This window comes from Vipera berus (assembly GCF_964194415.1).
Source record: "Vipera berus genome assembly, chromosome: 6".
Classification (NCBI taxonomy): domain Eukaryota; kingdom Metazoa; phylum Chordata; class Lepidosauria; order Squamata; family Viperidae; genus Vipera; species Vipera berus.
Genome location: NC_138208.1, coordinates 76,697,385 through 76,711,606, shown reverse-complemented (window position 1 = coordinate 76,711,606; position 14,222 = coordinate 76,697,385). Strand labels below are relative to the sequence as shown.

The window sequence follows — 14,222 nt, the reverse complement described above, 5'->3', positions numbered from 1 at the left end:
ATGCTGATGCGGCCCTCAATGAAATTGAGTTTGACACCCCTGTCCTATAGGATACACATAGACCCTGAGTTCTGACCATAATGGAACCTGTCCGTCAAAGAAGTTGCCCCTACTTTATTTACCCAGGTAATATAGAAAGAGCCAAGACAGAATCTTTTCACGTGATAAGAGTGCTTTTTAAAACCACTCAAATTGGGGTAAGATGACGGGAGTTCACGATGGAATTTCACAGCAATGACTTATTCAAAACCTATCTACTATCACCACTGCATTTTCCCCACACAGCCTTTTTTTTCTGCCTAAGTCTTTAGTTTACTAACCTGATTTTCTTCCTGAACCACCCGATACTGTTCTTTCCAAATCGTGATTTTGGATGCTTCATCTTTCCTCAGGGCCCTTTCTTTCTTCAGCTCAGGACTCCAGAATGTCTTGATACTGTTCATGGAGGAGCTAAGTTTGCTTTCTTTCACTTCTACATCCTTTCGCAATATATCATTTTCCCGGAGAACTTCCTTTAGTTGTGTCTGCAGGTCCATGATGGTGTTGTCCCTAGCTTGGCGTAGTGAATGAGGCACCGTAGAAGCCATACTCACAGGAGGAAGATGATGTTCTCCAAATGCAATAGTATCGCTGGCAACCCCACTACTGGCAATGTTGGGGCTGCTGCCCATTGCAGTCATCCTAACACCATAAGGCAAACGACCCCCAGATCGGCCAAGGGTCATGGTGCTTTTAGGTGTGTCTGCGCCCACGTTTTCATGCTCACTTAGGTACATAGGGCCTGACGTGGCATAGGCAGCATTTAAGGATTGGATATTTTCCATTGAAAGTGTCTTGCCACTTCCACCTCCGGTGCTACCTCCAGAGCTGCCCCCTGTGCTGTTGGTTCGACGATGGCCCAATCGTGGTGAACGTGGCAGCCTTGGTGAACGCCCGGGGCTCTGGCTACTTGGCTCAACTTTCCCAACTGACCGAGCACTTCCATACATGATTGAATTTCTGATGTAATTTGATTATGACTTCTCTGAAATTTTCTTACTCTTAAGGCCAGTTACTTTTACATTAGGTCCAAGCATTCATTCCTGAAATCATAGTTTTTTGATGCCAATCATCTGAAACAGAAACAAAAGTATCAACATCTAATTTCCCACAATCTATTACATTGCCAAATATTGTTCAATATGCTTTAAATTTCCATACATTACTAAGAGTTCAAATACATCGTGTATTATTTACTCTAGGAAAGCAAATTTAATATTTTTAAATTATTTTGAATCTCTCTCAGGAATATTTGTAAAATCTGTATCATATAATACTTGCAAGCTTATCTACTTTTCTTCTCTTTGTCTTTACTTCTGTGCACTGTGACATCTATCAATTAATTCCTTATGCATACATAAAAAAATAAAATACCCCAGATATGAAGATCATGATAAAGACAGCAACATAAATTCAATTATTATGCCTTTAAAAATTGTGGTACAAAGATTTGCGCTATTTTTTTAAGAGTCAGTCATTAGATTTTAATGCTGAAATTTAGAATTTTGTTATTAAATTGAAGTCAAAAACTCCATCTATCAGAGACACTGCTAGTAAATATTTCAGACATCATAGTATAACACAGATTAAGAAGTGACATATGGCACTGATAATAATAAAAGACAATTAATAAAAGATTTGTTCCTTTTTATAGGATTTCAAAACATTTAACAGATTAAAAACATGGTCTAAACCACAACTACTGCATGGTTAATAGCATTGTGTCACTTATGATATACACCACCCAGAGTCGCTGGTTGAGAGGGGCAGCTACAGAAATCAAATAAAAAATTAATGAAATCATTGTGAAGGCAAAAAAGCAATGGCCTTAGTTTAACAAAAGGCTACCAATCAACTGTTTTCGATTATTCAATATATAAAAAACATGTAATTGAAGTGAAACAGTGTAGAAAGTGTAGAATTTCTAATTGGTGAGAAGTTAAAGAAAGAACATAGAATGGAATACAGATAGAAGCAGATCTTGAAATCATATATTTAGACTGTCAGAAGAGAAAGAAATGATGTGTACAACATTTTGATTCAAACTGCTTTGAATAGCTCTATTTGAATCAAAATGTTTGCATATCCCTGAGGGACATTTGGAGTACAAGAGAATATGGAAAGAAAAAATGACACTAGTTACATTAAAGGTAAAGGTTCCCCCGCACATGCGTGCTAGTCATTTCCAACTCTAGGGGTCGGTGCTAATCTCCGTTTCAAAGCTGAAGAGCCAGCGCTTGTCCGAGGATGTCTCCGTGGTCATGTGGCCAGCATGACTAGACGCCAAAGGCGCACACAGTGCTGTTACCTTCCCACCGTTTCTACTTGCATTTTTACGTGCTTTCGAACTGCTAGGTTGGCAGAAGCTGGGACGAGTAACAGGTGCTCACTCTGTTACGTGGCACTCGGGATTTGACCCGCCAAACTGCCGACCTTCTGATCGACAAACTCAGCGTCCTAACCCACTGAGCCACCGCGTCCCTCTAGTTACATTACTCGTTACAATTTGGTAAAATGTCTTTGACAGGCACATTATACTGAACTTGAAAATAACACTTAGTCTTAACACTGCTTTCTCAGTTACCAAATTCTGGAAAGAACAATCTGCTGCTTCTGTGTGTTTGCAGAAAATTAGCATAAGGAAAATGATTTCTATGTACTGATCTGCTTCATATAGATGATCAAGGTGTAGTATCAGTAAATGTCTGCCTCTATATAGGAATAATCTGAGGATTCCTAAGTCATGTAAAACTGAGTAGATTCCATACACGATTATGTGAATGTAAACATCACCCTCTCAACTGTCATAATTTCTTTATACAGTAACCCAAATAAAAAAATTCTGAATCTAAACTGGCAGAGCAAGACAGAGTATCAGTAACATAATGGCTATTGAAATTACTCAGTGTTATTAATTTGTCTCATTCTGAAGTTATAATGGGGATTGTTCTTATTATTCAAATAGTCCATGTGTCCTTCTTCTCGATTACAAATAGATCCCTATTTCCTTCAGCTTTGGATAACTTAAACTGTATCATGTCTCTAGATGTGGATACATGCTTGATGTCAGTGCTGGAAAACAGATCCTGACTTTAACTCTCTGGAGCTGGGATTTGTTTGCTCTCAAGATCTGCACAAAAGTACTTAATTATATAGTTTGTCAAGGCACATTCAAATTAGAGTTGTCACAGAGGCATTTTTGTATCTCACTGACTAGTTATAAAAAATAAATTGCTGTGGGTGGAGAAGAAGCCCAGACTGTTGGATGTAATAAGATGAGCTAAAAGCACATCTGGCAAGAGGCAGATAAAAACACAGTGAGGAGAGCAGGAAAGAGGCAAACTATGTGCAAAGAGTCCACGGAGAAACAGACAAGGTACAGGTACACAGATTATCCTAAATCTTATTACAGAACTATTTAGAATGAGGCAATTCAGTGTCATTTATTCTGACATGAAGCAACAACATTCTGACATGAAGCAACAACAACATACTTGCTTAAGTATGCTCTCATCACTGAACAGACCCTAAAAATTATGTTGTACAAATGAAAACAGCAATTCCATCATGCTCATTTACCTCCCCTATGACTAGTTTTTATTAATAGTATTTTGGAACTGATTTTTGTTAAAGGAAGTGGGGCTGAAATATCCATTAAGAAAATGTAATATTTTTATCAGACTTCTCATAATTACATCCTGTCATTTAGGTACAAGATAGGTAAACAATAAAAAGTATGAATAGGCTTTATATTTCTTCTGATACATATTCAGGTTCTGATCATCAATACCTTGTAAAACCATTTCCTTTCCTTTAAACTACAGTACCGATATACAATAGTTGTATACACAATGAACAGAAAAAGAAATCTGTAAGGCAAGAAATAAGGACAAAAATCACATCAAGATTCAGGAATGATCAGGGGTACTTGGATAAAATCTTGACATTCATTGCCAAGTCAAATAATTATTTCTGATCATCTAGTTTCTGAAGTGGCAGCATCAGAAATACACCACATTAAACTGACTCCCCCATTTCTATACTGACTTCTTTAGTTTTCTATATGGATTTCTCAAGATCAGATACTTTACTACTGATTAAAAAGAAGTTGCTCATAATGTTATACAAACATACCAGTCGCTACTATATTAAAAAAAAGCAAATCTGCATGATTTTTTTTCTCTGAATCTGCCTTTGAAAGAAAACTAAGCTGTTACCAGAAGCAGATTTTTAAAAAGAACCATTATGATTACAGAATATTCAACTGGTATAAAATTCTGATCACGCAGCAAAAGATATACTCCTGACAGAGTCACTGATTCTATCAGTAATGTGGTATAATGAGAACCAAAACCCATCCACATTCCATTAAATAATTTCAGATAAAGTCTTTCACCACAAGCACACTTACAGATAGTCCTTGACCTATGGCCACAACTGTGTCTAAAATTTCCATTACTGAGATGTTGAGTGAGTTTTGCCCCATTTTACAACTTTCTTGATGCAGTTGTTAAATGAATCTGGCTTCCTCACTGGTTTTGCTTGTCAAAAGGTCACAAAAGGTGATCAGATGACCCCAGGACACTGCAACCATCATAAATATGAGCCAGTTGCCAAACATCTGAATTTTGATCATATGACCATGGAGATGCTGCAACAGACATAAGTGTGAAAAACGGTCATAAGTCACTTCAAATGCTCAGTAAACGAATAGTTGCAAGTTGGAGACTACCTGTATTAGATCTGAACTCAGAACACTTGAGTTAAAGTCCCTGGTTGTGTATGAAAATCAATGAATGATTTAGGGAAAGAAGTGATTTTCCCTTTAGCGTATTTCAAAACACACACATGCTAACACTACAAACAAAATATAATAGAACTATCCATCCTAGTAAATTTTTGAATATTCGCTTTCTGATGCTTAACAAAATTCTAAATGTGTCCCTTAATTTTATTTAATCCTACTATTTCTGTTATGCAGACTCAGAGCTTGGTTAAAATTTCAAGCTGCTCCTCCCCCCCCTTTTAATGTTAATTTTGAAATACTGTACCATTATTTCATATTTTCTTTATACTTACAAAAAATAACTTTTAAGGTACTTCTGACAAAAATACTGTAGTACAGAACATGTTTTTATTTTGTACCAATTAAAGTTTCATTTTAAAAGAAGTGGTTAAAACAACAAAATTTTCTTCAGTTAAGCATTTAAATCATAAGCCTACAAAATAACAGAAGCATCACAGGTACTAGATAAGACCAAGGCTCAAAAACATATTTTAAATGAATGTCAATAGGGTGTAGAGACTCATTTTTCCCATTGGCATAACGCAAGTTGGAATGGAATGGAAAATGCAGCCTATTGTCAAATATTTTCCTGGTCAGCAAGGAGCAGACCAAACAAAAAATGGTTAACTCCCCAAAAGATGATCTAAATTTGCAAAGTGGAAGGCCTGGAGTCTTGGCCACAGGACTTGACTTTTAACAGATCACTTTGCTGCTTGAAATAAAAACAACAGATAAAAGGATGAGCCTTCTGAGATTATTGGAACATGTATCATATGTTGTTCTCCTTTTTCAAACCACAACTGATCAGATGCAAAGAAACATTTTAATGATGGCTGTTTGCTATCCTCGGAGCCCTAGACAACGGTGGAACTCTGAATAGAACTACAATTCCTCATGAGCAGAACAAAGAGCAGAAAGCTGCCGATTTCATAATGTACACAATACCATTTACTGTTGCTTGTGTAGCTAAAGTACATTGGATTTCATAAAGTGCAGAGAGTCATTTAATAGAAAGCAGCCACCCCTTGTTCTAAACAGTGGGTTAAGCAGGATATATCACATATTAAAGTCTGCTGCTAGAGTAGGAACAAAAGATATTAAATTTAAGGTGGCCCTCATCATATTTTCTCTCTGGCCTGAAATATAATGAATAGTATCTAAATCAATGTTAAATGTAGCAAACCACTCCTACTGTTTTCTAGAAGGTAAAGTAAAAACGGACCTCTCCCTTTCATGAGAGGACCTATTTCATTTAGTCATGTTTTTTTTTAAAATAAGAAAACTGTTTGCTCTGCTTTCTGGCTAACCAAAAATAGCAAAATCTTATTTGAACAGAGACAAAGGTCTACAATATGTAAGTTATTACAAACCAAGCCAAACATGTGAAGCAACAGACATATACAAAGTGCTTCTAACATCTCTTCTGAACCAATCAAGTCAAAACAAATTCATTATTTTGAATTATTTAATTCAACCTCAATTGTATATTTGAAGTGATTTCAAATGAGTTTTAAAATGATGTCTACATATGTCAAAGTTTATATTACATTATGCAGTAGGATATATAAGAATAATTCTCTGTATCTATAAGGGGGCTATCTATTTAAACTGACAAAGGCATCAAAGCATATTTTCATAGAATTTTTTAAAAATAGGAAATGAGAAGAGTTGTCAGGCTGCCCTACCAAGTAATCCTATCTCTTTCAGTACCCTTTGTCTGTACTTTAAAAAAAATCACCACTTTAATGTCTTATCTACTATTGACCACATATTTTCAAAGAGCCTATTAGTGGAGGAAAGAATAAGTCAAGTACTGTAAATGAGAATGAATCTATAAATCCATCAGTCAATGAGAATACAGCTGGAAGGGACCTTGGAGGTCATCTACTCCAGCCCCCTGTTCAAGCAGGAGACCCTATACCAGGGGTAGGCAACCTCGGCTCTTTTATGACTCCTGGACTTCAACTCCCAGAATTCCTGAGCCAGCCATGCTGACTCAGGTATTCTGGGAGTTGAAGTCCAGGAGTCATAAAAGAGCCGAGATTGCCTACCCCTGCCCTATACCATTTCAGATGACTGTCCAATCTCTTCTTAACGCTCTCCCCCCAGTGATGGAGCACCCACAACTTCTGATGGCAAGCTGTTCCCCTGGTTAATTGTCCTCACCAGTGCTTTTTTTTGTAAAAGAAAAAGGTGCCGGAACTCACACGTCATACAACCTGCCTTGCCTACCCTACAAGGTTCCACCCAAAAAAGGTGCCGGAACTCCGTTCTGAGCGTTCTATGAGAAAAAAAGCCCTGGTCCTCACTGTTAGGAAATTTCTCCTTAATTCCAGGTTGCATCTCTCCTTGATTATTTTCCATCCATTGTTTCTTGTCTGGTGCTTTGGAAAATAAATTGACCCCCTCCTCTTTGTGGCTGCCTCTCAAGTACTGGAATATCCCCGCTAGTCCTTATTTTCTTTAGACTAGCTGTGCCCAGTTCCCGTTCTTTGTATGTTTTAGTCTCCTGGCCTTAAATCATCTCAGCTGCTCTTCTTTGCACTTCTGCTAAAGTCTCACTATCAAACAGCTTTAACTGCTTAGGATCCCTGCAAAGGTCCAAACGATCCAACTGCTCAAGCGATGCACAGCAAACGACTCGTCACCTCAACTGATCCAACAAGACCATCACATCTCCCTCGGAGATCACCGTGGGCAACATTAAGTAAAAAAAAAAAGAGAGAAGAAACAGAAGGACTGGCTTGACATTAAGACGTGTCAAAAGTGTCAAGGTTTTGTTTTTTCCCCTCTCAAGGCTGCACCACCTATGTCAGGGGTCGGCAACCTCGGCTCTTTTATGACTCGTGGACTTCAACTCCCAGAATTCCTGAGCCAGCATAGCTGGCTCAGGAATTCTGGGAGTTGAAGTCCACGAGTCATAAAAGAGCCGAGGTTGCCTACCCCTGACCTATGTCAATCACCGCCAGGATGTGAGAATGGGCTGTGGCTCACAGCTTGGTCCTAAGAATCCCAGTCCTTTTATTTTATTTTTTAAAGAGGCGGAACCTCTTTAAAAGAGTAATTCCACGGATTGTGAAGGAAGGCTGAGCGGGACCCGGGGTGGGGTGGGGTGTGGGGGGCTCATGCAAAAGCTCCTTCCCGGGCGGGGAGGACCGGTGGGCTCGGCCCCTCGATTCCAAGGCACGGAGGTTAGGACGTAGAGAGCCTCCTCCGAGCTAGCCGAAGCGCTGCTCGATGGAAGATTTTTCCCGGTCGAGGGACCCCGGATGCCCGGGCAGGCCTCGAGGGGGCCACCTTCCTCTTCCGTAGGGCAGCTGACGGCTCCTAAGCCAGGGGGGCGGCCGGGCGGTAGCCTGACGAGCAAGACGGGCGGGCCCCGCCCAAAGGGCTCCCCTCCCCACCCATCGCCAGGAACCCTCGCCCCACCGCCAGCTCCATCCCGCTCGGCCGTAGCCCGCTAAGATGCCAGGCCGGGTCCCCGGCTGCTTCCAAATGGCCGCCGATACCTGTCAGCCGGATAGCCAGCCAGCCGGTGTCCCGGAGCGAGCCCGCTTCCTCGCCCGCCGCGCCTTGCCTTGCCTGGGCAGCGCCTCTTCGCCACGGCCAGCGGCTCCCGCCCGCGCCTCCAGACGCGGCGCAAGGCGAGGATCAGGCTCCGCCCCCCCCTTCGCCGCGAGCCCTGCCCGCTGGCGTGTGACGGCCCGGCCAGTCTCGCCCGCCCTTTACGAGGCCGCCCGCCGAGGGAATCGATCGGCCGGTCGATCAGCTCCCCGGCACGCGCGACCCGCTCGGCCCACTCCCTGTCCTCCCCCTCCCTCCCTCTCCCGAATGTCGATTCACCTCGGCCCTCCACTCACCGTAGCGCTTTACGCCCCACCCACCTAAGCCTGCCAATCATGAGAGGCGCGTGGCGATCCTTTTCCTTTCCCCCCCCTCCCTCTCCCCTTTAGACCAATAGAAGCTTGCTGCCGAAACCTTCTCCCGCCTTCTCCGAGAAGGCCTGGGCGGCTCCCAGACACGTCCCGGATGCCCGCTTCCTATGCCAGACCTCAGTGCTCCTCTCCCGAAGTCGAGAGGCGGTCCGGCGCAAGCGCAGTCCGACCGAGCGGGAAGTTTGCCTTCTCTTGGTTGCTTGAAGCTTTTAGCGTAATAGGGAGTCAGTAGCGGCTCTTGGTGGCTTCGGGCTTGTTTATCTTTTGTCCGCTACAGCTGCTTTGTACGGAGGGCTAAAAGGGGCTCAGCGATCGCCCCCACCCACCTTCAGAGCTGCCTGAGAGTGCCATTCCAAATTTATTCAGTCCCTTTGCGGTCAAGGAGTCCTACTTTCAAGTAAGTCGATAAAATATTTTATTCAATTTCCTCCGCTAGATAGCAAGCTTAGGCTGATCATGAACTGCTAATCAGGATCAGATCTGGCTAGAACTGGGAGCTTTAGATCTAGAGCTGGTTAGAATGGGAGACCACTAGGAAATCCCCGGTGGGGGTGGGGAGGGATTAACGTAGATTGGAAAATCAAAAATAATTATGGAAAAAGACAACTATAGGCAGTCCCTTGACCCACGACCGCAGTTGAGCCCAAAATTTCTGTGGTTAAGTGAGACATTTGTAAAGTGAATTTCACCCCGTTTCATGACCTTTCTTGCCACATTTGTTAAGTGAATTACTGCAGTTGATAAGTTAGTAACCTGTTTGTTAAGCGAATCTAGCTTCCCCATTGCCTTTGCTTGACAGAAGTTTGCAATGGGTGATCAGATGATCTTGGGAAACAGCAACGGTCATAAGTATGTTAGAGTGATGATTTCTGAAATTTTAAGTTAAAGAAAGGGCAAGTAAGAATATCCCTCCTGCTTTTATAGACATTTTTACAACAGTCTTGTATTTCTGGTAAATGACCCAAGCAATTAACTCAGGAATCTATGGAATGGAATGGAATAGGATAATAACTTCATTGTCACTTTGAATGTACACTAATCGGCATACATTAACATGAAATTTTGTTGCATACAGCTCCCAAAGGGTCACCACTTCCAATATACACTACATAAATATGACAAAAATAAATACAGAATTATGCATATACCCACATATATTATATGACACAGAGAAACAACACAGTCTAATTCGGATTATGTATACATGTACATGGCGGAAAAAATGAATCTTGCGAGTTTACCAGACGGGTGGCACAGGGAACAAAGCTATTACGGAATTGGGTAGTCCTGCTAGAAATACTTTGAAACCTCCTCCCAGAGTGGGGCAACAGAAACAGACCGTAAAGTGGGCGTGTGGGGTCTCTAACAATGCTTTGAGCTCTAAGCACATACCCCTTATAAGCAGCATCCTGAATACCAGGAAGTGAATAGAATTGTATTCTAATTCTAATACTAATAGAATTGAAAGTTCTACTTTTATTTAAATATATGAGTTAAAGTTCTTAGGTAAAGGTAAAGGTTCCCCCGCACATGCGTGCTAGTCGTTTCCAACTCTAGGGGCTCTAGGTGCTCATCTCCGTTTCAAAGCCGAAGAGCCACTGCTTGTCTGAGGACATCTCTGTGGTCATGTGGCCGGCATGACTGGACGCCAAAGGTGCACGGAACGCTGTTACCTTCCCACCGGAGTGGTCCCTATTTTTCTACTTGCATTTTTATGTGCTTTCGAACTGCTAGGTTGGCAGTTGGTGGAGCAGTGGGCTAATGCCTCCTTAAGTAACACCAGCTGCCTGCAATTAGTGCAGGTTCACATCCCATCAGGCTCAAGGTTGACTCAGCCTTCCATCTTTCCGAGGTAGGTAAAATGAGGACCCAGATTGTTGGGGGCAATAAGCTGACTTTGTAATAATGCCGCTTGGGGGGGGGCTAAAGCCCTAATAAGCAGGCATATACATAGAATGAAGGCTATTGCTAAGCACATTGATTTGTGCTTAGATTGTAAGCTGCCCTGAGTCTTCGGAGAAGGGCGGGATATAAATGGGATTAAAATAAAAAATAAAAAAATATCAATGATTATCTACACTATAATTTCTATATATGTATTGTGTAATCCACATTGGAATATTGTTCAATTATATATTTTGAAAAATTAGAAAAGTTCTAGACCGTGGCAAAAATTGATATTGCTATAAAATTATACAAAGTTCTTATTTTATGCTCAAAGTTCTATTTAAAGTAACAAAATAAACATTAACAATATAGATGCAAGAAGCAGATAATAAATAATGAAAATAAATTAGCTACTAGAGTTACATCTTGCTGTTCTTTAGTGATGGAATACATGGGTTTTCTCCACATCGTTGTAACTGAGTCTGCAACATGTACATTTTTATTTTTTATTTTTTATTTTAATTCCATTTATATCCCGCCCTTCTCCGAAGACTCAGGGCGGCTTACAAGCTTAGCAGTAGCCTTCTTTCTATGTATATGCCTGCTTATTAGGGCTTTCACCCCCCCCCCAAGCGGCATTAATACAAAGTCAGCTTATTGCCCCCAACAATCTGGGTCCTCATTTTACCTACCTCGGAAGGATGGAAGGCTGAGTCAACCTTGAGCCTGGTGGGATGCGAACCTGCACTAATTGCAGGCAGCTGGTGTTACTTAAGGAGGCATTAGCCCACTACTCCACCAATCTACATACCAATCCTTGTATATTTTCTATAGGAAGATAGAGAAAAAAAATATAATAATGGTAAAACTACTTTGATTAATTTTATGAGTAACTGAAAAACACGATCTTTTAGAACTTCCACAGGCAAAAATTGTTAATACTAATGTTTTAAATATACACTTGTGTCTTTTGTGCCAAGTAAGAAGTCCGCTTTCTGATTTATGTGTTTGTAATTTTCAAATTTTTAAAATGCTTACTATAAAAAGATACAAGTATATCACACTGGCTGAAGAAAATTTTAATTTATAGGGCGAGGGAGTTTGCTCAGTTCTTTCAAGACGACTGTAAGGATACACAGTCTGTCAGTGAACACTGTAAGAAACTCTTAATCATTTGCTTTTTCTTTTGTGGAAAGAAACAGAAGCTTTGATCAGCTACAAGAAAATTGGTAGCTGTTTCAAAACAATGTTCTAAAAATACATTTTAAAAGTTTCTTTATTTTTTTTCAGATGCTACTGGTATAAGAATCTGGATACTTTGGGGAATTTTAAAATAAGCATTGGATATTGCTGTGTGGTATAATATTTTCTCTGTGTAACAAAGTATGTGTCTATAATACTGAGCTTTAGGTGTACTGTGCCATGTTGGACAAAATGGGTCAAGCTAGACTACCATCGTTACTATTAGCAGGATATATACAGTGCATTGATATAACCCAGATTGTTGGGGGCAATAAGCTGACTTTGTAATAATGCCGCTGGGGGGGGGGCGGCGAAAGCCCTAATAAGCAGGCATATACATAGGATGAAGGCTATTGCTAAGCACATTGATTTGTGCTTCTTAGATTGTAAGCCGCCCTGAGTCTTCGGAGAAGGGCGGGATATAAATGGGATTAAAATAAAAAATAAAAAAATAAAATATCTTCTCTACCTGACCAAAAAATATCGAAAGATTTGATTGATAGAGATCATTATTGACATTGGAGATCCATTTGTGGGCCTATTTGATAAAAATAGCATTTGGAACGTTGGGATTTGAAATATAGGCTGCCTAAATGGCAAAGAGTGTGAATTAACAAATAAAAGCACATCATTGTATCTCTTTGAAACTAAGAGAAAGAGAAAGCGTGTAATAGATTTGACTTAAGGTAGCCTGGTCTTGTTAGTGGACTTCATGGATTCATGCAGAAAAGAGATAATGTAGTTTTATTATGAACAAAAAGGTTAAAATGTACTGTATAATTATACAAGGGGTGCTTGTGGTGAGAATGAAAATAAGTTGATTAGGGACAACAATGTGCATTTGTTCTTGTATGGAGTATTGTGCTGATGGTTAAAAATCTAAAGGATTTGCAACAAATGCTTGATTTTATGATGCAACAAGAAATATGGAATTTAAACTTGTAGTTATGTTTGACTGAGAAAATGGGGTGACCAAATGTGGTGAATAAACCAGATCTGGTAGTTTGAATACCTTGATAGATTATTTACTAAAGATAGGGAAATGATTCTGGTATTTCAAGCTGTGTAAATACTGGAGAGTATGGAGAGTATGAGCTCTATTGTGAAAAAAATGAAGTAGCTAAAAGTAGCTAAAGTAACTATGCATAGGGGCATGCTTCTGCCAGTTTTATTATTTGGAAGTGAGACTTGGATATGCCTGGAAAAACATAAATCTAAATTTAATGCCGATGAGAGAGGAATGATTAAAAAGCATGACTTGTAAAACAAGATATAGGTCAAGAATGAATGGGTGTTAAGTAAACATGGACTGAATACAAACGTGAGTGACCAGTATGAAAGAAACAGGTCGAGATTTGGGTTTGAGTGAGGATTGTATTGTAAAAGAAATATATGAAGGAAGAGTGAAAAGATAAAGAGGAGATAATACTCTCCTTCTTAAAGGACCAAAGCAGTATATAAAACAGTATATAGATGTTGTGTACGGTTCGGCGACAGATGACTCGGAGACAAGTGTTGGGTTATACTGTTTATTCTAATACACGTGGTTGAACTGCCGTCGCATGGCCCTGGTATCCCTTATATGTCCGGCAAGTGCCAGGTGCTAGCCAACCCCCTGGCTGCAATCTCCCGCCTTGCCTCAGACACCCAACCTGGTGTCCAGGAATTCCTGCCGGCCGGATTAGCCAATCCCGATGCTGGACAGGTGCATACAGAACACCAGATACTGTGTGGCAGAAGCAAAAGTGGTCTGCAAAGTTAAAAAGGAATGGAGCGGTACAGTGGATACGATTGGTATAAACTACTTTTAGCTGTGTTCCTTTCCTTTTCCTTATCTCATGACTTTCATTGACTGTTTCTTATTGCTTTTTTACATTTTGCATAATGTTGTCTAATCTGAAGGGGAACACCATGATGTATGTATGCATGTATGCATGTAGAACCAAAAAGGCATTTTCATCCATTTGAGAGTAAGCAACTTGATCCCTTTCAAAGGTTTTGAATTTCATTTCTGACAAGCTGTGCATCTCAGGATTTATGGCAGGTGTAGTGCAAATACTCAATAATATCAGATTGTTATGCTTAGGCAGCCTTCCTGTCAGCATTTGTGCAGAGTATTTCTGTTCAGATTTAGGTTGAAAGAGACACGCCTGCTCCTTTCTGAAATAAGTGTTGCTTTGTTTTATGGAAATTGATGCATATACTGTATATATACATATATATATATATATATATATATATATATATATATATATATATATATATATATATATATATATATATATATATATATATATATATATATATATATATATATATATATATATATATAT

The 14,222-nt window shown here is 40.1% G+C and overlaps 1 protein-coding gene across 8 annotated transcripts in view; it reads right to left on the bottom strand.

Moving 5' to 3' along the window:
* The window catches only part of ERC1 (ELKS/RAB6-interacting/CAST family member 1), a 157,033-nt gene extending 148,484 nt beyond the window's left edge, over window positions 1–8,549 (bottom strand). For all 8 annotated transcript variants that reach the window (XM_081331581.1, XM_081331584.1, XM_081331582.1 and 5 more), the window contains exons 1-2: window positions 8,335–8,549; window positions 321–1,112 (exon numbers count right to left, since the gene is read on the bottom strand). In XM_081331581.1, the coding sequence (XP_081187707.1) occupies window positions 321–989 (669 nt within the window). In that variant the 5' untranslated portion in view covers window positions 990–1,112; window positions 8,335–8,549. The remainder of the gene's footprint in view (window positions 1–320; window positions 1,113–8,334) is intronic.
* Window positions 8,550–14,222: the final 5,673 nt, after the last annotated feature.